The sequence below is a fragment of the Taeniopygia guttata genome, chromosome 2 (genome assembly GCF_048771995.1).
Source record: "Taeniopygia guttata chromosome 2, bTaeGut7.mat, whole genome shotgun sequence".
Classification (NCBI taxonomy): domain Eukaryota; kingdom Metazoa; phylum Chordata; class Aves; order Passeriformes; family Estrildidae; genus Taeniopygia; species Taeniopygia guttata.
In genome coordinates this window covers 147,438,301-147,461,595 of record NC_133026.1, presented here as the reverse complement: position 1 = coordinate 147,461,595, position 23,295 = coordinate 147,438,301, and the positions used below count along the sequence as shown (strand labels likewise).

Genomic DNA, 23,295 nt, shown 5'->3' with positions numbered 1-23,295 from the left:
CATTCCATCATGGTGAAAGGAGTTTTGTAAATTGAGACCAGGAGAGGAGAAAAAGTAAAATAAAGGGGGGTTTTTTGGGGTTTCTTTTGTTTTTTTGTTTTTTTTTTAAGATTAAAGGCACCAAAGTGTTCAATAATCAGATGAGTTGTGTGTTTCCAGTATTGGGAATAAGTATAGAATGGTTGGGGTGGGAAGGGACCTTAAAGGCCATCCTGCTCCAAGCCCCTCCACGGGCTGGGACACCTTCCAGTGGACCAGGTTGCTCAAGCAGGAGTGATTAAACTTGATTTGGAGGAGAGGTTTAAAGGAAAATGCAGGTCAGGTGTGACAGGCATCTTTCATCTGCTATAAGTGAGATGAGAACTTTTTGATGGTGTGGTGTCAAAAAGACCTCATGGAAAGTTTCCAGCTGTGTGAGCTGCAGACCACAGCAAAGTTTCTTTGCAAAGCTTTCAGCAGGGTTGACCTGGGCCAGACACACAGCAGTGACCCCAGCATTAGACTCAGTTCCCATTGCTCTCCCACAGCTGTGCAGCTCCTTCTTCGGCTCCAGTCTCCCTGGGGAAATGATGTTTGTGCTGGGGGAGAGATTCAGCTGTAATATTAATTTTGTGTGCCCAGTGCAGATGGTCTACTCAATTTTGGGGGCTCACAGGAAGACTTCTAATTTGTGTTTTATATTCCCTTCCTATTTTTGGACTATATTGTTGCAAGAGACCAGATGTTAGTTTGCTGTTAGCCACCTATTATTTTTTCTGATTACAGTTTGCCTGTTAAGTGAATGCCTTTTAGATTTAAATTGCAAGCTCCCCAGCAGGGCAAAATGCAACGTTTTTGTTTGTATCCAGCACAAAGGATACTCTGATCTTGTTATTTCTTGTAGTCACTCCCAGACCTCCTGATCATCTCAGACAAGCTTTAATTTTAGTCGGCTTAAAAACTTTGGTGCTCAGAATTCCTTTGTTTTAAGAAAGAGGAGAAATCAACATTACAAATAATTACAAGCAATTGGCTGAAGTAATTAATCATAATATAGTTTGCCACTGTTTTTAGACAAAAAATTCAAAGTAGGGCATAACATGGCAAAGAAGTGCCCCTCTTTCCTACCTGATACCATCACTGGCACTGGGGGCTGTAGTTTATTCTTCCTTTTCTTACTTTCAAAGTAACAGTTTTGGCTTGGTGGCTTTTGTCGGTTTTCTGTTTTGTTTGGGTGATGGATAATTTTTTTTTTCTCTTTTAAAGCTCCTTTCTTCTCTTGTTTGAGCTGTGTCTGCAGCAGCAGTATGTAAAGCACTCTTGTGGTCTCAAGAACAAATAGCAGAAATTCATGGATCGTGGCAGGTGGTGACACCCTTTATTTGAGGCGTGCAGGAGCTGACACGAGCAGCGAAGCGCTGGGGCGTGTTAGGGATCTGAAATCAGGTTATGGGATCTTCACTGGGACCTCCCCATTGCTATGAGCGCCTCCAAGTTCCAGTGTTGCCTCACAGAGGAGATAGATGCCAGCTGGGAGGCACTCCAGGCTTCTGAAGTACCCCTTTGGGAAGATGGAGCTGTAAAAAGAATCTGTACCCAGTGCGTGCTGTTGCTTCATCCTTGCTTTTTGTCTCCTCCTCTGCTTCGTGGCGTTGTTCAGAGGAATCCATTGTCCCTTCTGATTTCCCCCTTCCAATGGAAAGAATCATCTTGGTTTGTTGTTTGGCATTGTTGCAGGTGGAGCTGGAGGTGACGCTGCCGGGAGAAGGAAAGGACAGAATATTTAAGGTGGCTGTCAAGTGGATGTCCTGTGTGAGCCTGCAGGCTTTACACGATGCTCTTTCTGGCCGGCTGCCGAGTGTCCCGTTTGAGACCATCCAGGCCCTGGATGTGGTCATGAGGCACTTGCCTTCCATGAGGTGAGGGGAAGCCCTTGAGGTGCTTTAGGTGTGACTTGGGTGTTTTGGTGGCTCTTTGGGCAATCTGTGCTGCCATAGCCCGGTCACAGTCGTGGCAGTGTGGCAGTGCTCAGGCAAGAGGCCATTGGTGCTTCCCTGGTGGGATCTGGAGCCTCCAGCCTTTCCCCAGAGCTCTCAAGCTGGCCCCGTGGTTGTGTGTCTCAGGTCAGAGGAGCTCTGCCATCTCCTCCTCCCTCTGTAGCCTTGGAGAAGGAGGCTCTCCCTGAGTGGGAAGTGCTTGGAGGTCGGTAGATGTGGAAGGGTGGATTTAAACCAACTTCTTACCCTGTTCCTGTGTCCTTGGACAGCTGTTTATAGCCATTTTGTATAAAGGTTTCAGAGCTAGGCGAACATTAATGTCACCCCATGTGGCTATTTTGTTAGGAAAGAAAAACTTAGAAATTATTTGTTTGTTTTTCAAGTGGGACCTACAGCATTTCCAGTCACACCCAAGAGATACTGGGCTTAATTCTGCTGCCATGACACAAGTCACTTAAGACCACTGTGCAAATTATATTTAATTAGAAAGCAAATAACAAAGTTTAGTAGGGCTGAACTTTCCCATATTGAAGCTCTAAACAGGTAATATGAGTTAAATATATGTGCTTAAAATAGCCTTATGTTGACTTTATCCTCAAATTTAGGATAAAAAAAACCATAAAATTACTTTCATCAGATTTTACAGCACAGAAAACAGCCCAGAATGTCAGATGCCTTTGTTTAGAGGATCACATTGACTCTGCATAGGATTTGTTTCCTCTTAAGCTTGCGGTACTTAATTATCAAGATGCAAGATGCATCAGAAATATTTATTAGATCACTTATTTACCCTCAGATAATATCTATAATTCAGAGTATGGGAAGAGATTGTTGCCTCGGTGTTTTAATAGCAGAGACTTTTAATTCTTTTCTTATGGAGGCACAGCTGAAGTTTCAGTAGAATACAAATAAAAAGTTATTAATGCTTTTTTGCTGGAATTAGTAGATATATTGAATTTAAACCCTAGTAGTAGCCAGTTTCTTACTGTAAAAAGCTGGGTTTTGAGAGATGTAACCTGAGTCTTGCCAGGAATCTCAGATTATTGGTAATTTTAAACACTGACATTTCTGTGCTCTTGTGAAAAGGAATTTACGTTAGTTACGGATTTATTGCAATTTTTGCTTTAGTTTTCTGATATGTATTTATTTGCTTTCTTGCAGGTATACTCCTGTGGGGAGATCTTTCTTTACAGCATCAGAAGGGTGCTCAAATCCTTTGGGTGGTGGCAGAGAAGTTTGGTTTGGCTTCCATCAATCAGTCAGACCTTCATTATGGAAAATGATGTTAAATATTGATGGTAGGTACTAGGAAGTACTTTCTTGTTTCTTCTTTCTTCTTAATGGGACGCCAAAATTTTAGTTCCATTTTTTGGATTTCCTAAGAATTTCCTCAGTATTTTTGTAACACACCATTAATGTTTTTGTCTGCAGTGTCTGCAACTGCATTTTACAAAGCACAGCCAGTTATTGAATTTGTCTGTGAAGTTCTGGACTTCAAAAGTATTGAAGAACAACAAAAACCTCTGACAGATTCCCAAAGGGTAAAGTTTACCAAAGAAATAAAAGGTAATAAGGAAATTATATACAGCTGCTTTATTCTGTCTGATATAGTTACCACTGTGTTTTAAATATTTTCTACAGCAGTTTGCCTTATTGGGAGAGAAAAATTTCATATTTTTTGCTTTTGAAACTTATCAGTAGTACCAGTCCCAGTTTCATGACAAAAATATGTCAGTTCCTAATCTAATGATTTCTAAATGTTTAATTAGGGATTTAATATTTTTTTTAATTACCCAATCTTAAATTTTATGTGATTTAATGTTTTTTTTTATTACCCAATCTTAATTTTTTTCAATCACTAATATCAGATTTTTCATATTTCAGATTTTACTAATTGTTTAGCAATGTGTTTTTGCATACTTAGGCATCTGTCTTGCATATACTCTCTTGGAAGTATTCTAGTTGTAGTGACTGAATCAAAGAGAACAGGAGGAAGAAATCTTACTGGTTTTGTTCACTGAAGGCTTCCTCTGCAAAATGGAGATCCTTCCTTCCTGATACTCTTGTCAGAAAGAGAGCAACTTTAAAAAGAATAAATCCATAAACCCATCCTGCACCTTCCTTTTGTGTTTCCAAAAAAACATCAACAAAATTATCTTTGCCCCACTAGAAGTTATCAAGGAAAGTATAAATAATTCCTGAGTTTGCATTGGTTCTAAGTGTTTTGAAAGGATAATTAGGCAGCAAATTGCTTCACTGTGGCCTCATTCCCATGAGCTCCTAGAGAGGCTGTTTGGGGATTCTTCTCCACCCACACCCCATGTTCATTAGCTCAGGCAGGGCTGCAAGAGTTGGAGGTCTTACAGACCCTGTATGTTTAGACAGAAAGTATAAATAAGGGGTTTAGTTTCAAGGACCTTGTGTGCCCTTTCTGTCCTTTCCCCATCCTGGCCTTCCTTAGAGGTACAGCACTGGAATTTGCAGAATGTGCTCTGCGTCATCTGTGAGCTGTGGGGCCTTTGGGATTTCAACTTGTCTCTGAAATTCTGTGTTGAACTTTGGCTGAAGCTCAGGAGTTTTGAATTTTAAGACTGTAAATTGCATTTTGAGTTCTGTCTGGGCTACCCTTTGGGGCTAAATAGAATGGTTTTATTAGACTGTCTAACTGGCCTTGTGAAGTAGTTTAGGGCTGACACCGTGATTTTGGAGAAATGGTCATTTGTGCTGTCCAATTTTTAGGTCTGAAGGTGGAGATAACACACTGTGGACAAATGAAAAGGAAGTACAGAGTGTGCAATGTCACCAGACGACCAGCAAGTCACCAAACGTAAAGTATTTTTCTGCTTTTTAAACATATGTTTGGTCTCAGGCTGGAAAAAGACCTTGCCTGCCTTACTGGGCTGGGAACAGCTACCTTGAAAAACAATGCTTTCTTTGGTTAATACCCTTAAATATACCTCAAAGTATTTTCCCAATTTTGCTGCTCTTTTTGTTCTATTTTTATACTATAATGAGTATCATGGCATTTGAACTAATTGCTCTGTTGTAAATGTAGGAGGTTTTTTTGGTTGGGTGGAGTTTTTTCTGTTATTTATGTATTTCTTTAAAATTGGAAGAACTGGGTGTCCTATTTGTAGCCTGATGTTTCCCACAACTGGAATAGAAAAGTAATGCCAATTGGAATCAGCCTCCTGATGTTGATTATTTGCAATCTCTTTTTCCTCTGGAAAAAAAGTTTCTTTTTAACTACCAACCAGAGATTTGCAGATAACTTGAATATGGAGACAGTGATTGCCATTTTTAAGGAAGCAATATAAGGAACAAAGCTGATACCAGCTTTTTACAAGAAGATAACTGATCAGTATCTGAATCTGGTTCTTAATTATTTAAGATTTGTTTCATCCTCCTTCAATAAGCTTAACTTGTGCCAAGAAATGTACTGAGGAACTGTGGGGGAAGCATTTCGCATGAAGTAATAGCTGCTTTCCATGTTTGCATTCCAACAGATTCCCACTTCAGCAGGAGAATGGACAAACAGTTGAATGCACTGTAGCTCAGTATTTTAAGGACAGGCATAAATTAGTTTTACGCTACCCTCACCTTCCATGTTTACAAGTTGGACAGGAGCAGAAACACACATACCTTCCTCTGGAGGCAAGTAAACTCATAGAGAATTCTGTATTTTGGGACCGGGGTTAAGGGAGTCAGAGGGGAAAAATGGGTTCAAATAATGGCAAATTGTTTTTTGAGCAGCCAAATGTTGAGAAATTTTGTGGTGCCTCAGTGAAAGAAAAGCCACAAGCCAAAAAAAACAGTTGGACTGTGTTTAATTTTCTTTCTGTGGGGATATTTCAGGTGTGCAACATAGTGGCAGGACAAAGATGCATAAAGAAACTCACTGACAATCAAACTTCCACTATGATTCGAGCCACTGCCAGATCAGCCCCAGATCGGCAGGAAGAGATCAGCAAATTGGTGAGTGTTGTGTCAAACATGAGGCAGGTGTAGGAATGGGCTTAATTTTGTTCACCTTTAGCAGGTACTGATGTGTTTGTGCACTGCACACAGGTTATGAGCTTGGTTTTTTTACGTTTTGATCGTTTCAGATGCGGAGCGCGAGTTTCAACACAGACCCTTACGTCCGAGAGTTTGGCATCATGGTCAAGGATGAAATGACAGATGTGACTGGCAGAGTCCTTCAGCCCCCCTCAATCCTCTATGGAGGCAGGGTATGTCCAGTGGGGTCTGTGCTGGCTTCCAGCACCAGCTGTGATGGCCTCTGTAGTGTGATTATTTTAAATTAATTGTGTTGTGTGCAATGAGAGAGCTGCCATGGGTGTATTGTTGAGAATTTAAATTTAGGTTCTCAAAGTCCTTAAATGTATTGGCCAATCTACATCTCTTTCAATTGCTGTTTTATTTTGTAAAGTAAAGCTGGGTTAAAAATGCCTTTTTTTGCCTCAAACACTCTTCCATTGTGTGTTGCAAGAAGCAGCCTACAAATAGTGGCTCAAATCAATGTGTACAGAGAAAAGCAAAGATTATTTCAATTATCAATGTATATATATAAAAATATGCTGAAATATTCCTGAACTTCTGGTTGGGTTTGAATATTCTGGGTGGAGCAACTGTGTTTAGGGCAGCTGTCTTGAGGTATCTCTATCAACATGTCTTTCCCCAGAGCCTGTTTGGAATATTTACCCACAGGTTTTTATTTCACAATGGCTTTTCAGATGGCCCTTCTGACATAATCTTTCTCCTTTGATATCTTTTAAAAAAGTTTGAGAAACAGGATTTTTCCATCAGTTATCAGATTTTCCTTCAGGGGCTTGTTGCAAGATGAAAGCTTTAATAGCTGGGATAATTTCATTTTTGGAGGCTTTTGATGAATTTCTTCAGATCATGCATTGCCAGCTGAATAAAATTCTGTCCCCGTGCACAAAAGACTGGTGCCTCCAAACCCATAATGGGAGAGGATCTTGAGTTTCCTGCCTAAAATTCTTCAGCTGACTCAGGCAAATTAGCTCAAACTTTGCTTCACTGGCAGATTAAGGTACCCCAAGCCTGACCCTGATTAGGGGACTGCTTTCATGAGCTATTCTGGCACCATCAGGCTGGGGGAACTTAATGACAGATGAATGTTGGAAAGTCATAGTGGGAGCGGCACTGCCTTCAGCACACACAGCTCTTTGCAAAATCCATTATCAGATTCATGTGTGTGTCCTGAAAAATGCCCAGAAGCTTTAGTTGTTGCTGCTAGGTGAGGAGAAAGACATTATATCTGTATAAAACATCTATCAGTATTTATTAAGGTAATTAACATCACCAGAATTACTTCGGCTGCTTTATTACATCCCTAGTCCTCTAGATAATCCATCCTAGTAATATCTGCTTGGTGGGAGAAATAAAAGTGTTGGGCTGGTCCAAGTTGAATAACTGATCACCTTTCTCAGCTTGTTCACATTTTTTCTGGAGTTCTGTGAGTGACATTGAACCACTGTTTGCCTCTACTTAGTGATGTGTAAAATATTCATAGTACATAAATTAACTTTCCCTTGGAAAGTTCACTGAACAGTTGTAAAGTCACTGTAGAAATATTGGTTCTTGTTAACGTTCAATACTAAGCAAGAATCTTACTTTCCGTATATAATTTCTATTTGCTGCTGATAAATACAGCAAAGGCAACGATAAGCAATAAAAATGAACAATGTGAGTTTTATTTTTAACCTGGCTAAGAAGCTGTCTTGCCACAGTGATAAAATGATTATTATAAGATGGATGGATTGTTGTACAGGGGAAAGAACGACCTGAGAGTATGAATCACCTGCTACTTGGAGGGAAATAGAAGCAAAGCTAATTTTTGTTTAGCATCAATCAAGTTTTGCATTAATGTTTAATTTTTACCTTCCACTTCCAGAATAAAGCAATTGCTACACCAGTGCAAGGTGTCTGGGACATGAGGAATAAACAATTTCACACTGGAATTGAAATAAAGGTTTGGGCAATTGCCTGCTTTGCTCCGCAGCGCCAGTGCACTGAAGTTCATCTTAAGTAAGTGTGTTGTGTAAGGTGGTGATTTTATCTTTTATTAAGGATGCAAATGTCATGATTTCACTTCTATGAAGAACATATTTTTGGTTAAATTGTTTAACATACAACAATACATCATCTGTCTCTTTGTGTTTTGAATGATGCCAATCTGATTTCAATGCCAGCATCAGGAAATCCTCTAAATCAGACTTAACAAAAGCCATTTATGCTTTATGGCAGGTTCCTGACCAGTGAGGCCTTAGGACAGGATTTAAGATAACTGAAATGATGTAATGATGGGTGTTTATCACTAAGTGTTTCTCAAGAGTGACAGCTAGGATATGTGTTCTCTTAAGTTCCTTTCCACATAGTGCCTAATGAGGTTTCTGTGTTCTATATGGAGTAGAATTATTCATGCAGAATTTCTTTAGAAGGACATTTTTTGTCCAAAAGCTTTTCCTCTTCAGAGTTTCTGGAATGTGCAAGTTGCTGTATTTGCCAGATGAGTAGCACTGGTTGTTCTATTGACTTTAAGTGTTTGAATGAAACTTTCAGATTTGGTTTCTTTATCTTTGGCTGGGACAGGATTGTTCAGACTGTTGTTCCAGTGGCATCTGCCATTGGCTCAGGGATGGTGTGCAGGTCCAGATGCGTGTCTGATCCCTCCTTCCACATGCAGCTGCTTTCCCTTCATGCAGGGACAAGTGCAGCCTGTGGAGCTGCCCTGCAGTGACTCAGCTGCTCTCTGGGAGGTGAATGCAAGGCAGGGATTGCTCACACCAGTGGCATTGCCATGGTTTGCCAAACAGCTTGGGAGCTTTTCCCTTACAAGTGATCTTTTTACTGCCCATTGTGTGAGGAGGGGAGGGACTTGTTCTCTCCAGGCACAAGTCAAGAACTGGGCTGCCAGAGAACTTTCCCTTCCATGATGTTGCTTCTAGTGGAAATGCTGTGTAAGCCAAGTTACCCAGTTTTGAGAAACAAGCACAAGTCCTCAACATAATGAGCCAAAATAAAATTATTTGGATGGCTTAGAATGAGTTTGTATTTACCATGAAAGGACATTGCTTAATGCCAGGAAAATGTCTGCATCCTGTTCCATCTTGTGGCTTCTTGTTCATCTTGTTGATCAAGTTGGAACTCAAATGCTACTGATTCATCAGAGTAACCACCCTCAAATGTTCTAAAAGTCTTCAAAATCATCCTGCTTTACCTCTTGGGAACAGAGAGCCTTTCCTTGTGGGCACTGTACTTCCAGATGGACTTTAAAAGGCTCAAACCCTTACTTGTTTCAGACTTGAACGTTGAAATCACAGAAGGGTTTGGGTTAGAAGGGACCTTAAAGATCATCTTGTTCCAACCCCTCTTCCTTGGGCAGGGACACCATCTCTTAGACCAGGTTGCTCCAAGCCTCATCCAGCCTGGCCCTGAACACTCCCAGGGATAGGGAGATGTTCTGCCACTGGCTGTGCTGTAGTAAGTGCTTGTTTTTCCAGAGGAAATACTCATTTTCTCCAAGGAGCCTCAGGCTGCAGGGCTGAAGCTCACAGGCTGTTGTGATTCATGCAAGTTAACAAGAGGTTTGGAAGAAGCTAAATCTCCACACCCTCTCAGTCAATGACACCCTGGCACCCTGTGGTGGAGATGAGCAATGTTTTAGACAACTGGAGGGGTTACTCACTCCAACCTAATAAAAAGGGCATTTATCAATGAGATAAAAAGGCTCTCAGGTGGAAGCCTCTGAACAAATTAGGTTGTCTCCATATCTTACCACTTCCATCAAAGGGTGACTTTTTTCCACCAGCCTAGGAGAAGGTTTGCCACCACCTCCAGGATACACATTTTCTCTGGTATCTGTGAAATTGTGCATTGTTATGGATGCTAAAGCAATTAGCTGAGACAATTGCTGGTAGGTTCTGTTGGTTGTTTTCATCATTAAAAAAAAAGAGAACTCCAGCCTTTTCTGTGGTCATAACAGATGGAATTATGTTAGAGCAGGCTATGCCAAATTGTCATTATTGCAGTCTTTTTACAGAAAGTATTTTATCCTCTATTTCCCATAGAAATAAGGTAGAATTTGCTTCGGAAATGAGTTTTTTTTATTAATGGTGTTATTTATACAGCATAATTCCTGTCTTGCCTTTAGTGACTACACAGGCATTGTCAATTAACGATGGATATGGGGTTAAATTCCCAGGTTTTTGGACAGGACAACTCTGCAAGTTTAACAGGATTGTTCCATTAAAAATAAGATCAAAAATCAAGCTGACTGTCTGATAATGTATTGTATTTATGTGCCTTGCCCAGGTCCTTCACAGAACAGCTGAGGAAGATTTCCAGGGATGCTGGAATGCCAATCCAGGGGCAGCCCTGCTTCTGTAAATATGCCCAGGGAGCCGACAGCGTGGAGCCCATGTTCAGACACCTCAAGAACACTTACACTGGGCTGCAGCTTGTCGTGGTCATTTTGCCAGGAAAAACACCAGTCTATGGTCAGTGAGTGGAAATGGTGCATTTCAGTCACAGTTTTGTGTGTTTTTTGTGAGCTGTCCAAAGGAGAGAGGTTTAATGCTGGTTTAACTCCATAAATTCCAGTTAGGGAATGGGCTGTAAACTAATTTTACTATTTTTCTTGTGCTGCATGATGTTTTATATTAAGACCTAAGTATTTTCAGTATGTTTTCTATGCTTTTAATTTGTTTTTCCTCATTCTCCCTGCTGGTTGCATTTGAGGAAGCCTACACAGGGCTTTGGTGAGATTGACATTGATAGGCAGTGGATTATAATATGCTTAATGAAACTTGTGTGCTGAAAATTCCAAGTGAGTGAAGAAGTAATGACTTCAAGAGCTCTGCCACTTTTAGGACACTTTTGCTTACTCACACAATCTCTCTTTGGCAAAAAATGTTGAGTGAAGGAGATTTGTGTATTTTCTTTTAATTTCAAATTTTTAACTGGGGTTTCAAGGATACAGATGCACAGAAAGTGAAAATACAGCAAAATAAACAGGCTTTTGGAAACAGTGACAGCTAGTACATTTTAATGGCATACACACATGGGTTTTAGTATGTTTTACATAAACCATGCATTTTCAAGCTTTTCCTGTAGGCAGGACAGCTTTTTTCCTGTCCTGCCTCCCTTCTTTTTTCACTTACTTTGCCCAGCTGGAGCAGCAGCCACTGTTTTTCTCCCATAGCTATGTGGACTCTTCTCTGGTGGATCAGATCTACCAAGCAGCTACAGATTTGTTTTATCCCATCCCTCAACATTTTAATATAGCACAAAATAATTTTCCAACTTTAATATTATCTCTTACAAGATGAGAAAAAACCTTAAGGAAATAATATTTTTTTCCCCCTTGAATTCAGCTTCATCTCTAATTTGTACAATAGAAATTCGGTGCAAAATGACATTTTAACTATTCCTATTTGGCATTAAAAGGGAATTCTTTTCTTCTCCTTAACCACTGAGAGGCTGTGGTACCATTCTGATCTTCTTTCTTTGTCATTATCTTTAATTACAGTTATTTCTGCCCTCTCTAATCATCTCTCCTTATTTTTTCCCTACGCTCTTCCATACCCTGCACTTCCTATATCCACAGTCTTGTCTTTTCTCTTCTTCCCTCTCCTGCTGCCAAAGAGGGGGGTTCATCCTCTCCAAGCCAGTCTTGGAGCCTAAATTCCTTCCCTGAGTGTAAGAGTATGTGGGTCTCTGAAAGCTTTGAAGTCTCAATTTTGTTGCTAACAATAGTTGATTTGATTTAACTATTGGAATTGTGCAGTACTTAATGAGTTTCTTGGAGTTTATGTGGACAATTGTCTGCTAAGCTGACCACTTTTCTATGCAAGTGATAAACTTGCAGTGAAGAGCTGATAAACTGCTTGGCTGAATATTGCTCAGCACTTTATTGCTAGGTTTGTGTTGCTATTCCAGTGTTTAATAATGCAACAAGTGCTCAATATCATAATATTATCCACATTGCCCATATCATTAGCCAAAGCTGATGATATAATGTTACAATCCTAAAATAAGAATTAATTTTAAAATTCTTAATTAATATAAGCTAAGAGTGCCTTTAGTTACTGACTTTAGGACCCAGTTAGGTGGAGCAGAGCAGAACTGGGGGCAGGTTCTGGTTTGGGGGTAAGTTTCATTGTCTTCCTTTAATCTTGAGCACCACTTTGCTAAAACTCCAAGTGTAGTTAATTGGCACCAAATTCAAGTCTCCATGGTTTGATTTGCAATTTGCAAATTTTTTTTTTGTTTTTTTTTCTTGTTCTGTAGCGGAGGTGAAGCGCGTTGGTGACACGGTGCTGGGCATGGCCACTCAGTGTGTGCAGATGAAAAACGTCCAAAGAACAACACCACAAACTCTGTCCAACCTTTGCTTAAAAATAAATGTCAAATTAGGAGGTGTAAATAACATTCTACTGCCACAGGGAAGGTAAGTTCATCTTTCAAAGGGGAAGAGGTTTATGTATTGCAAAGAAAGCGTGCGTCATGCTGAGATAACTGGGAGCTTTTATCTGCAGCCATAGCACTGGAGCTTAAGTGACTCTTCAGATAAACTCTCCTTTGGCTTCTAAAAAATAATCCTACAAATGTTAGGCTATGAAAACAGGAGAGAAATACTTGTTTCTGTTGAAATTTATAATAAAAGTATTATTTTAATGATATCTGACCACTGAAGTACACAACTGTCACTAGAATGAAAAATCTCTAATATTCTTTTTGCCCTGAGTTTTCAAAAATAGAGAGCACCTAGAACAGCAGTGCCTTTTTTTTTTAGTCAACATTCTTCTTTTTGAGTCTCTTAAACACAGTAGAGACATGAGCCTGCATCAGGCCATGGACTGTGCTCTCAGAGTTCCTGAGTTTGCTGGCTGTGGAACCACTGGCTCTCAGGTGTCCTCCACATTCAGTGTTGCCATGAAGGTGGAGTACTAGGGTGGCCCTGGATGTGCCTGGCTCACAACATTTGCCCTGTGCACCTGATCCTGTCAGAGTTGTTTCCATGCTGTCCATCCCTCCCAAAAAGTACCTCTGGTACTGCCACTTCTCTCAGCTGTTGGATCCCTTCCTCAGTGGTCTGCCAGGGCATTCTGTGATGGTGATCCTGCATTGTGTCTCTGTGAACAATCCTCTCCTCATTAAAAGCTGTTCCCAGAGAAGAAGGGGCCCTGGCTCCCTTCAAGTACCCAGTCAATACCTGTGTCCTGGGTCAGGGATGGTTCAGCTGGAGCCTGGACAGCTGGAAGGTCGGTGGGTTCCATGGCTGCTCCATCAGCCTTTCCCTCTTTGAGGCAGGGAGAGAGAGGGCTTCCCACCAGCTGGGGAACAGTATTCCTTCCCTCAGCACCTGGCCTGTCTCCTCCCATACCCCCACCCAGTCTGGGTGCTTCATTCCTGAGATGGGCAGTGCCCCCTGCCCCTGGGCAGCATCCCTGTCTCTGGGGTCAGGTTGGTTACCCAAGACAGTCCCACCTTATCTCTAAATGCTAAATAGATTAGGCCTTTCAGCAACACCAGCCATTATATGATATCAGCATCTAGAAAAAAAATTTAAACCTTTTGAAAGGTGCTGGGGTACATCCAAATAAATGGGTGAAAGACTGGGGAAAATCTTCCCCCTGTATTGCTTCCTCACAATGGGCACCATTATTAATGAAACCCCACAGACATGAACTTAGCCTGTCACAGTTGTACAGTCATGTGTCCACATTCCAGAGAAAGTTTAAAATCCAGGAATTGCTCACCTTATTGACCCGTTGTGCAAACTGGGTAACAGCCACAGTAGCCTTAGTCACAGGATCCATGCTTAGATAAGGAGCTGCAAATGGGAAAAATGCAGCCACAACTGTGTGCCAGCCAAACCAGGCTAAGCTGGACCACACGGTGCCTAACAAGGTTTCTGTGTTCAGCACACAAAATCAGGTTACCCAGAAACTGCTACTCCTTTTTCATAATTTCCTCTCAATGCCCTGGGGCCCAACATTGGGCACCACAAACTCTGCTGGGTTAGAAGTCAGGTGTCTGCCAAAGAAGGTGGGAATCTTCCTGGAATGGAAAAGATGAACCCCTCCCTCCAAATTATTCTGACTTTGGGGGCTTTCAGGCAAAGATGTGGATAAAGAAATACGAGCTTTTTACTAGAATATCTATATATATCTATATCTATCTATCTATATATATATATATATATACACATGTAGACAAAGAAACAACAATAGCTACAATAACAAAACTCAAACAACAACAAATTAACAGAATTCCAAGATACCCACTATGTTTTTTTTCTCTTAAGTACAGTCCATTGATCATCTCTTAGGCAACAAATGAAAGAAAATTCCCTGAGAGAAAAAAAACAAGAAAAAGCCAAAAAGGACTAATCCCTGACATTACCTACCCATTTCTTTTAAAGATCTGCAAACAGGTTAATTTATGTCCGTAACCATTCCACATATCAATAAAGAAATTATGGTGGCCCAAGATTTCCTATTTGAAATTGTTTTATTAAAGACTAGAGTTGAAATACAAAACTGTATAAGCACTATGGCTGTGTTATAGTGCTTTGGTGTTCCTCTCGGTGCAGTGGTTTAATATCTTAACCTAAAGATTTGTTTAAAACTTTCAAGCTTGGTTTTAAAAAAAAAATCTACTTTGCAAATAGCAACTTTAATACCTGCTATTTTTGGACTTTCTTACCGAGACTGTTTTTTATTAGGAAAGATACTTTTTTTTCACAGCATCTGCATATATGCACAGTCCTTTAATTTTCTCAGATGCCATTTGTTACTAAGGGATCAGCTTTTACTCCTTTCCTTGGTCCAGTTGGTAAAAACTGCAATTCTTCAAGTTTGAAAAAAACAGATATATTTTAAAACTTATTTTTTAAGAGCAACAATTAGCTGTGCTTTAAAAATCTGCCTAAGTATTAGCATGAGAACCTTAATCAGGATTTTTAATTACTGCCACAGGACAAGTGACCAACTCTGATGAAGTGACAGTTGTTGATGAATTCACTGGGGGAGTAGAGAGTGCTGTTTATTTGAGTTTTAATGTACTTTATTAAGCATAAATCTTGCTGCTTTTACAAATTTCCCTTTTCTTTGCCAGACCCCCAGTATTCCAACAGCCTGTCATATTCCTTGGTGCAGATGTAACTCACCCACCAGCTGGGGATGGGAAAAAGCCTTCCATTGCTGCAGTGAGTAAATTGTGTCCTGGTCTTTGCCCCCAGCTCCCTCCTGCTGCTCAGCTCCAATGTATTTTATTGCTTTCAGTCCTTTTGTGGTCCATTGCTTCTGATTGCCTAATTACAGCATTATAAATTATTTTTCTGCAGGAATTTATTGAAACTTCAGAGAGCTTGCTCTGATGCTAATTACTTAAATGTGGGTATTAGCTTGTAAAATGCCTGAGTTGCTGATACACAGAGGAGCTTTTCTGGGAGCTGTTATTTATTAGCAGCCTGATAATGAGCTGGTGCACGTTTAAATCTGCTTCTTCAGCACTTAGAAATGTTCAGAATTTCTTCATTGCTGATAGGGAACTAGGCTGGCTCAGCTGTGGTTTCTGGGGACTCAAGCTTCCAGAAAACACAGAATGTGCAGTAATCTCTTGGAAATGTACTTCTTAAATACAGGGAATGGTCTTTAGCTTGTGTTTTGTCAAACACCTTTAGTGGCTGCTCAGGATTGTTTAATAACATCCTTAGGTGATGTTATGTGTCTGTTTTAAAAACTTAAACCTGTGTGTCCAGGGAAAACCAGGTGGAGATGTGCTCACTTCTTTAGGTTTTTTTGTTTATTTTTAAGTCCCATGCCACTTTTACAGGATATGGATGCTAACATTTCATTAACAGAAAAATTGCTGCCCTTGATAAAGGATGTGGATGGATATTTCTGTGGTCCATCACCATTTCAGTTTGATGGATCCAAAAAACAGGCTTGGTGTCCCAGAGTTCCAACTCCTGTGCTGCAGTCTGAACCATCTTAATGCCTTCATGGTATCAGTGCTTCAAACTGTATTTGAGTTTTTAAGTGCCTTTGGGTGCAAAGAAGAAATGAGTCCTTTAGATTTAAAACAAGTTTTCTCTTTCAGCAGGGTGTGCTGCCACAGGTGAACTAAACCCAGAGCTGTTTCCAAACACGTTTTAATTTCAAATACATCTTTGCCAGGCCAAGCACTCAGTGTGCAGACAGTGCAGTTCTCTCATGAAATAACCTTTGTTTAAGTGCTCTCTGGTTTGATGCCAAGCATTTTTCCCCAGGTTGTAGGGAGCATGGATGCTCATCCCAACCGTTACTGTGCCACTGTGCGGGTGCAGCAGCACCGCCAGGAAATCATCCAGGATTTGGCTGCCATGGTCAGGGAGCTGCTAATCCAGTTCTACAAATCCACCAGATTCAAACCAACTCGCATCATCTTCTACAGGGATGGTGTTTCTGAGGGGCAGTTCCAACAGGTGATGTTTGTCTTCTTGAAATTCTGATAGTGTAGTTTTGTGGTACTAATGGAATTTTAAATTTCCACCTTTATGTGGTTGGAGTTACAAGAAGTATAACCTCAAGAAATCTTCCCTCAACAAATTTGTCGGATTCTAACCTAGGCAGGAGAAGTGTTTGCATACTTTTCATGTGCTTTTGAAAGTACTTTTCCCCTTTAAAATATTTCCCCCTACAGAATTATAAGTGAAAAATGTAGTTTTAGCACTCAAGTTATGTTCCACATCTGTTTCCTATTCGGGATATATTAGTCAGACTGTATTTTGTAGAACTTGGGCAGTAAAGAAAAATTATATGGGTTTTTCTTTTTTTTAAAGAGGATTAATAAATACTGATTTTTCACAGTCATTTTTATTCTGATAAAACACATCAGATCCTTTCTCATATTTATTTTGTTTGCTTGCTAGTACCCTATTTTAGGAAATATTTTTCTATGTGTTTTAAAGAATTTTATTTCCAGTATTTTATGTATGTAAATAAAAGAAACAGAATTGAGTCAGCTTCTCAAAATCCAGGGGGAAAAGAGGAAAGGTCACTTGCTAAATTTGAATTGATAAAATAATCTTTGTTTGAACTTTTGATATAACCTCTTTTCAATTGTCCTTGGTTTTCACAGAATTTTTAATGTACAGTTAACCCACATTCCAAATCATTGCTTTTTGCTTTGTTCCACTTATTATTGTTCCTTATTATTAATGTCTGTAGTCCTACATGGGACTGCACAAAGCTGGGAAAGAGGCAGCTGAGTATTTCTGGACTTTATCCCTTGTTCTAGTCTGAAAAATAATTAGTCTGTTGTATTCAGCAGCCTAATTAAATGTTTATTTGTATTTGGTAGTTAAGGAGGTTTTGATATGCAGGTTTAGTCCTAACCTTGTGCTTGGAGCTGAACAAATATGGAAGCAGCTCTCTCCTGGCTCGGGAAACTGCTGATGTAATTTGCCTTCATCAGGAGGAGAAATTAAGGTTTGGTCCTGAAAGCTTTGACCTCTCATTGCTCTGAGTGACAGTACAAGAAGGAACATGATAAATTATCTGTGGATAAATAGAAGAAATCTGGAGATAATAAGAGGAATTTGTATGATGGCAATGGCTCCCATTGATCACACCTCTCTCCGTGTGTGGCTCAGGTTCTCCACCACGAGCTGCTGGCTATCAGGGAGGCTTGCATCAAACTGGAGAAGGATTATCAGCCTGGCATCACCTTCATAGTGGTGCAGAAAAGGCACCACACCAGACTCTTCTGCACGGATAAAAACGAACGGGTACGTTCTGCTTGGGACCCTCAAACGCACAGCAGGCAGCCAAGTCACCAATTCCTGTTTATTTCTGGTACTTTCTGGGTGGAGATCAGACTCCCCAAGTTGGTTTTTGGTACTTTCTGTGGGAAGAGGAGACTCCCCAAGAGAAGGAATGGAGCTGTTCCTCGTGGAACAGCTGCTGAGAATGGAGAGTTCCTCATGGCAAAGCTCTGCTCACAGACTGGGTGTTCCATGTTCTTTTTCCTTCTGTCAGGCTTCTCTGTGGGAGTTAGTAACTCCCAAAGCTGGCATGAAGGTGGTTGTTATATTAATAAATGCTGTGATTACACATGTTAAATTGTTAGAAAGTAAGGAATATTTTAACATTCTGCTTTGAAGAGATTTTGAGGGAAGAGGTGGCCTGTTTGGCAAGGAATGATTGTCCCCTTGCGGGTATAAACAGGAAAAGTTACTCTTGTCCTGAAGTGGGAAGGTGAAAAGAATTTGACAACTCAGTTGCAGGAACTTCTTTTTAAATTATTCAGAAAACCAAATCTTTTAGGTAATTTCTAAGAAGATTTTGCAGCTTGTCTTTTTCTTCTTTCTCCATAGTAGAGCCACTCTAGATTTTCAGTTGGAAAAAAATGTCAGTTTTGCACAGTCTTTCTTCACTTTCTGCTTTTTATAGATCTTTTCCTACTGGTTGTTTTCCTGGTTATACAGCTGAAAAGAAAAAAAAAACAAACCAACAACAACAAAAAACAAAACAAAAAAAACCCAAAAAAAACCCAAAAAAACCCCAAAAACCCCAAAACTTTTGTGTTGTGCCTCAGTGTCTTTGCATTTCCTGTTTACACAGGTTGGAAAAAGTGGAAACATTCCAGCTGGTACCACAGTGGACACAAAAATCACCCACCCCTCGGAGTTTGACTTCTACCTGTGTAGTCATGCTGGGATTCAGGTAAGACATTTTGTGTGCCATGGTAACTCTTTAACTGTTTATGTTTGTACTAGAGCTTCTTTATCTGATGGCTTTTTGTCAAACCTGAGGTTTTCAAGATGAAAGTGCATTTCAGTATGATCATTTCATTTCAGAGGTGAAATTTTGAGAAACACAAAAAAGGGGAAGGGATTTATTTTGATAGTCAGCAATGAAGGATGTTGTTTGCCTTTTAAAGAGAAAAACAGCTGAAATGTGTAGAACTGCTTGAGGAAGCAGCTGTTGTGCTGCAGTTCCCAGCAGAGGTGGAAGTTCAGGAGATGTTTGGGAGTGCTGATGAGCTGTGTGGTCTGGCTCCAGGGAACAAGCAGACCTTCTCACTACCACGTGCTCTGGGATGACAATCGCTTCTCGTCGGACGAGCTGCAGATCCTCACTTACCAGCTGTGCCACACCTACGTGCGCTGCACGCGCTCCGTCTCCATCCCTGCGCCGGCCTACTACGCGCACCTGGTGGCCTTCAGAGCCAGGTACCACCTGGTGGATAAAGAGCACGATAGGTGAGTTCAGAATTTGGCATTTTTGCAGAGTTGCAAGGCAGTGGGCTTGTTAATGCTGGGATCAGTGGTGTCCTCAGCAGTTCGAGGGTGGATTTACCCTCACCACTGAATTCTGCTGCTGAAACAAAGCAGAAGATGTTGCTGTAGGTGCTGTTTTCTGTTTCAGAACCTCGGTGGTGCTTTAAGGGTAATTAATGTTTGACCATTCTGTTCAGAAGAAACTAATGATCAGAAACATGTGCAAGGAGAGACAGATTAAGTAGGGTTTCTCTCCCCGCCCCCAACCTGTTGTTTTTTGTTTTCCCCCCCTCCGTTCTCTTTCAGTGCTGAAGGAAGCCACACTTCTGGCCAGAGCAATGGCAGAGACCACCAAGCACTTGCCAAGGCAGTCCAGGTGCACCAGGACACGCTGCGCACGATGTACTTCGCCTGACGTGGTTCCGTGTTCGGCAGCTCCAGACAAGGCAGAGGTGGAGTCACACCAGACCAGCTGCACTTAGACCAACAGATGCCCCAGCCCAGGGACAGCCAGCAATGAGTGATGCATCTTTATTCCTTTCTTTCCCATTTGCAAGGAAGCCTTCCGTCCAGAATTTCAGACTTGATCACAAACTGCATTCTTTTACCAAACCCCACTGTTGTTGGAAATGTGGTTTGCCAAAAATCTCTGAGCTGCTTGGTATAAAACAGACCCAGATTTTATAACTAAATCAAGAGCTGCAATCTCAGGGCTTAGGGAAGAAAAACAAAAAAAACCAACCCAACAACCCAACCCACAAAACTCCTCATTCAGTTTGCTGTTCATTGAGTTGCTTTTGATAATTTGGAACGATCTAATTCATTCTAAGGTTTGATGAGCTGTGAATCAGCTTTTAGTACAAAGGAAAGCAAAGCATTTTTTGAGTATTTATGAAGCCTTGATTATTCTAGAAGCATTTACAAAATTTTTATTTTCAAAATAAGAGCGTGACAAAATTCTGGTTTCTAACTGTCTTATAAAGATTATTCTCAGATTATTCTCTGTGTGTCTAAGGACAAATGTATTTTCTGAAGCTTGTTCTTGAATGTTTTTTATTGTGCTGCATTTTAAAATGTTTTTCATAGACTAAAGATGAATTTAAAAAAAATTAAAAATAGTAAACCTGTACCTAAGCTTTTAATAGCTCCAGTTAGATTGGCAGAAGAAAATGTGCCATTTAAAAAAATTTGTAAAGATTTTTTTTAAAATCATACTGACAGCTAACTTTAGGATTTGTCATACAGGACTGTGACACTTACTTTCCAAAGTCTCTAAAGAATACGGGTCTGTGGTGATAAATACCGTACAATCCTTTTTCACTGTTGTTTGAGTTAATGTAAATGTTATATATGTTTCACAGTATTAATGTGATAGACTAGATGCTATTATTTATTTTTATTTACTAAGGAGTGCTCATTATACTTCTGTTAACATATCAAGAATGCTTTGAACTTAGAAAGTAAAATCCTTTTTGTGGGGACATTACTCTTCAAATGCAAAAAAAAAAAAAAGCAATCGATGTGATGAGAGGAGAGAGATGCAGCCGGTGTCTGTTGTAGCTTGGGATTTGCAGAAAGGCTTTTTCAATGTGCACACAACACAGCAGGTTTTACCTCTGCGGTTCAGACGCACACAAGACCAACATCCTACGTTCATTCAAGCACAAAACAATTGTATTTTATTTATATGTTGAGTAGTGGTGAAGCAGGAGCTCTGCTAGAGGAGAGTGGCTCGCTGGAAGTTAGGCAGAAGTCAGAGAATCTATGCAGTAAAGATAAAAATTAGGAAACTGAAGTTTACTTAGGGAGGGAGGTGAAACTCTCTTCATTATGCATAAGATCCATAGGAAACGTGAGAGTTTTGCCATTCTCTTAGGAGAAGCATTAATTGAAAGTGATAATTATGAGACAGATGCTTCTGTTAGTTTGCACACTGGATCCATAAAAACCATAACACACATGTAAACCATTGCACTAATGACAATGCCACGAGCAGGTTTAGGAGAAAATGGAAAAAGCCTGGGAAAGCTGTTTATGCTGACTTGATCTTGTTTGTTTTTCCATGGGATAACTGAAATAAGATACTGAGAGGCAGTTTGGAAAACCTTCATTCTCCTCCACTGATGGATTTTGCTTTGTCTTTTCCCTTTTCTCCGAGCAGCTGCTCAGTCTCTGTTTGGACACTTTTACCTCTGGCCACTGGGATGGGCGAGTAGCTTTAACCCATGCAGAGCTCTGGGCCACAGAGCAGGTCAGCTGCAACCAGGTGGTGTTGGATAAGCTAGAAAATGCCCAATCTTTGCTGCATGAAGACTTTTAGGTACATAATTCCAGTTCAAATCTTCACCTCGTAGCAGTGTGTCAGTTGTCAGTGTTTTGTAGGAGAAATGTAAAACCTGTTAATGGAATAATCATATTTGTACTATTCTAATTGGGTGATTAGGCTGCTGGCTCAGACTGTCTTCTTGGTCATAGCTCTATAAATTCAGATTTCTGTAAATTTGAAGCAAATCCTAGGTAGCATTGTCTGTCTTGGTGTGTGCCAGCAAGGTTGTACCTACCTCCCCTCAAGTACCCCTAAGCTGCAGATCCTCCCCGTGGTGGGTGTCTTGCACTTCTCTGTGTTTCCTTCAGAGCTTTCCTATTTCAGTGAAGATATTCATTTGGCAGAGTTTTATATAAGAATTATTTTTATATGAATTCTTCTTATCAAATAGGATAAAGATCATCCATTTTAAGACATCATTTAACTTATTTGCTGTCTGTTATGCAGAGACCTCTTGGATGTGAAATTCATCCCCCTCTTTCCATACAGATCTGGGACAATGGAATTGTACAGATGGTCAGATGGGGTGAGGAGGGCAGGATTTGTCTTGACCTCAAATCTCATTTCTGAAGCAGCCTGGGACTGCACTGCATCCTATTTTAGATGTTTCTTGTGTGAGAAAAGGAGTTTTAGGCAGGCCCTTAATCTGAGAGTAGCTGTTATTTGTGCATCCTCTTGGAATGAGCAGAAGTTATGTAGCTTTCCTTCCCTAAGTATGAAGAACTTGGGATGTTTATGTGCATTTCAAGACATTTTTACCCTTTACAGACCTTTCTAAGCCTCTTATACTGCTAATTCTTTATGTCTTGTGATTTGCAGAAAGACTTCACAAGTGGTAAAGTGATAAAGGAGGTCTGTATTTATTTGGTGATGGGCAAATTAATTTCTAACCTTCATGTCTCACTTGTTTCTCCCTCCTTTTCCAGTAATTCACCAATGGTGAATTAGGGAATAATTTAAAGCATTTAAAAAAAATACTGATTAGGTATATACTTTGTAAAGTCCAGCACCTCTCTTTCTGGGAATATTTTAACATAAATTACCCATTCAAGAATGTCTCCTGTCCAAAAAAACCTGCCGCAAACACATAAAATCCTATAATTATTTTTTATTCTGTACCTCCCACATGTCTGGTATAGAACAGCAACATCTCAGGTCAGCACAAAGCTCAAGTCTCAGTCTCCCCAGGTTGCTAGTGGAGAAGTGCCAGCTGAGGTCACAGCTCTGAGTCTGGGTCACTGTGCAGGTCAGCTCAGCAATAACCAAATCTTTGCCACCCTTGGGCACTTGGAGATTTTCCAGCCTGTGCAAAGGAGTCCCACTGCACAACCCCCCCCCAAAACAGCATCAGCAAGTGTGAAATGTTCCTCTTGGGAGGTGACAAGTTCTATTAGAAAACACAAAATACTTAAAAGTTTCTTTTTTCCTGATGTGCAAAATCTAATGCAACAATGAGGTTTGCTTGTTGGTGGAGATTTCTGCTGCAGTGCTGTAATGAGTCCACTCCCTCTGTTCCAGCCCCCAGGAAACAACTGAGCTGATCCTTAGGAGCAAATGTCCTGTTAGAAAATGCTGGAAGGAGGTGGATTTGTCTCTGCCTTTATGTGGCATTTAAGACAGCCCTATGCAATTTAACACGTGTGTGTATGCACTGATGTACAGAGTGAGGTCATTTGTTTTATTAGAGATCCTTATTT

At 40.4% G+C, this 23,295-nt stretch overlaps 1 protein-coding gene across 2 annotated transcripts in view; it reads left to right on the top strand.

Moving 5' to 3' along the window:
- AGO2 (argonaute RISC catalytic component 2) overlaps window positions 1-20,753 on the top strand; it is a 45,769-nt gene extending 25,016 nt beyond the window's left edge. The window contains exons 4-19 of one of the 2 annotated variants that reach the window (XM_030266753.4): window positions 1,717-1,898; window positions 3,138-3,274; window positions 3,408-3,542; window positions 4,716-4,803; window positions 5,483-5,630; window positions 5,832-5,951; window positions 6,083-6,205; window positions 7,894-8,027; window positions 10,314-10,498; window positions 12,291-12,450; window positions 15,123-15,213; window positions 16,279-16,473; window positions 17,644-17,778; window positions 18,614-18,715; window positions 19,055-19,254; window positions 19,579-20,753. In XM_030266753.4, coding sequence (XP_030122613.1) covers window positions 1,717-1,898; window positions 3,138-3,274; window positions 3,408-3,542; window positions 4,716-4,803; window positions 5,483-5,630; window positions 5,832-5,951; window positions 6,083-6,205; window positions 7,894-8,027; window positions 10,314-10,498; window positions 12,291-12,450; window positions 15,123-15,213; window positions 16,279-16,473; window positions 17,644-17,778; window positions 18,614-18,715; window positions 19,055-19,254; window positions 19,579-19,687 — 2,244 coding nt within the window. In that variant the 3' untranslated portion in view covers window positions 19,688-20,753. Of the gene's footprint in view, window positions 1-1,713; window positions 1,899-3,137; window positions 3,275-3,407; window positions 3,543-4,715; window positions 4,804-5,482; window positions 5,631-5,831; window positions 5,952-6,082; window positions 6,206-7,893; window positions 8,028-10,313; window positions 10,499-12,290; window positions 12,451-15,122; window positions 15,214-16,278; window positions 16,474-17,643; window positions 17,779-18,613; window positions 18,716-19,054; window positions 19,255-19,578 lie in introns of both variants that reach the window. The other variant, XM_030266752.4, reaches the window with a different exon arrangement.
- The last annotated feature ends 2,542 nt before the right edge of the window (window positions 20,754-23,295 follow it).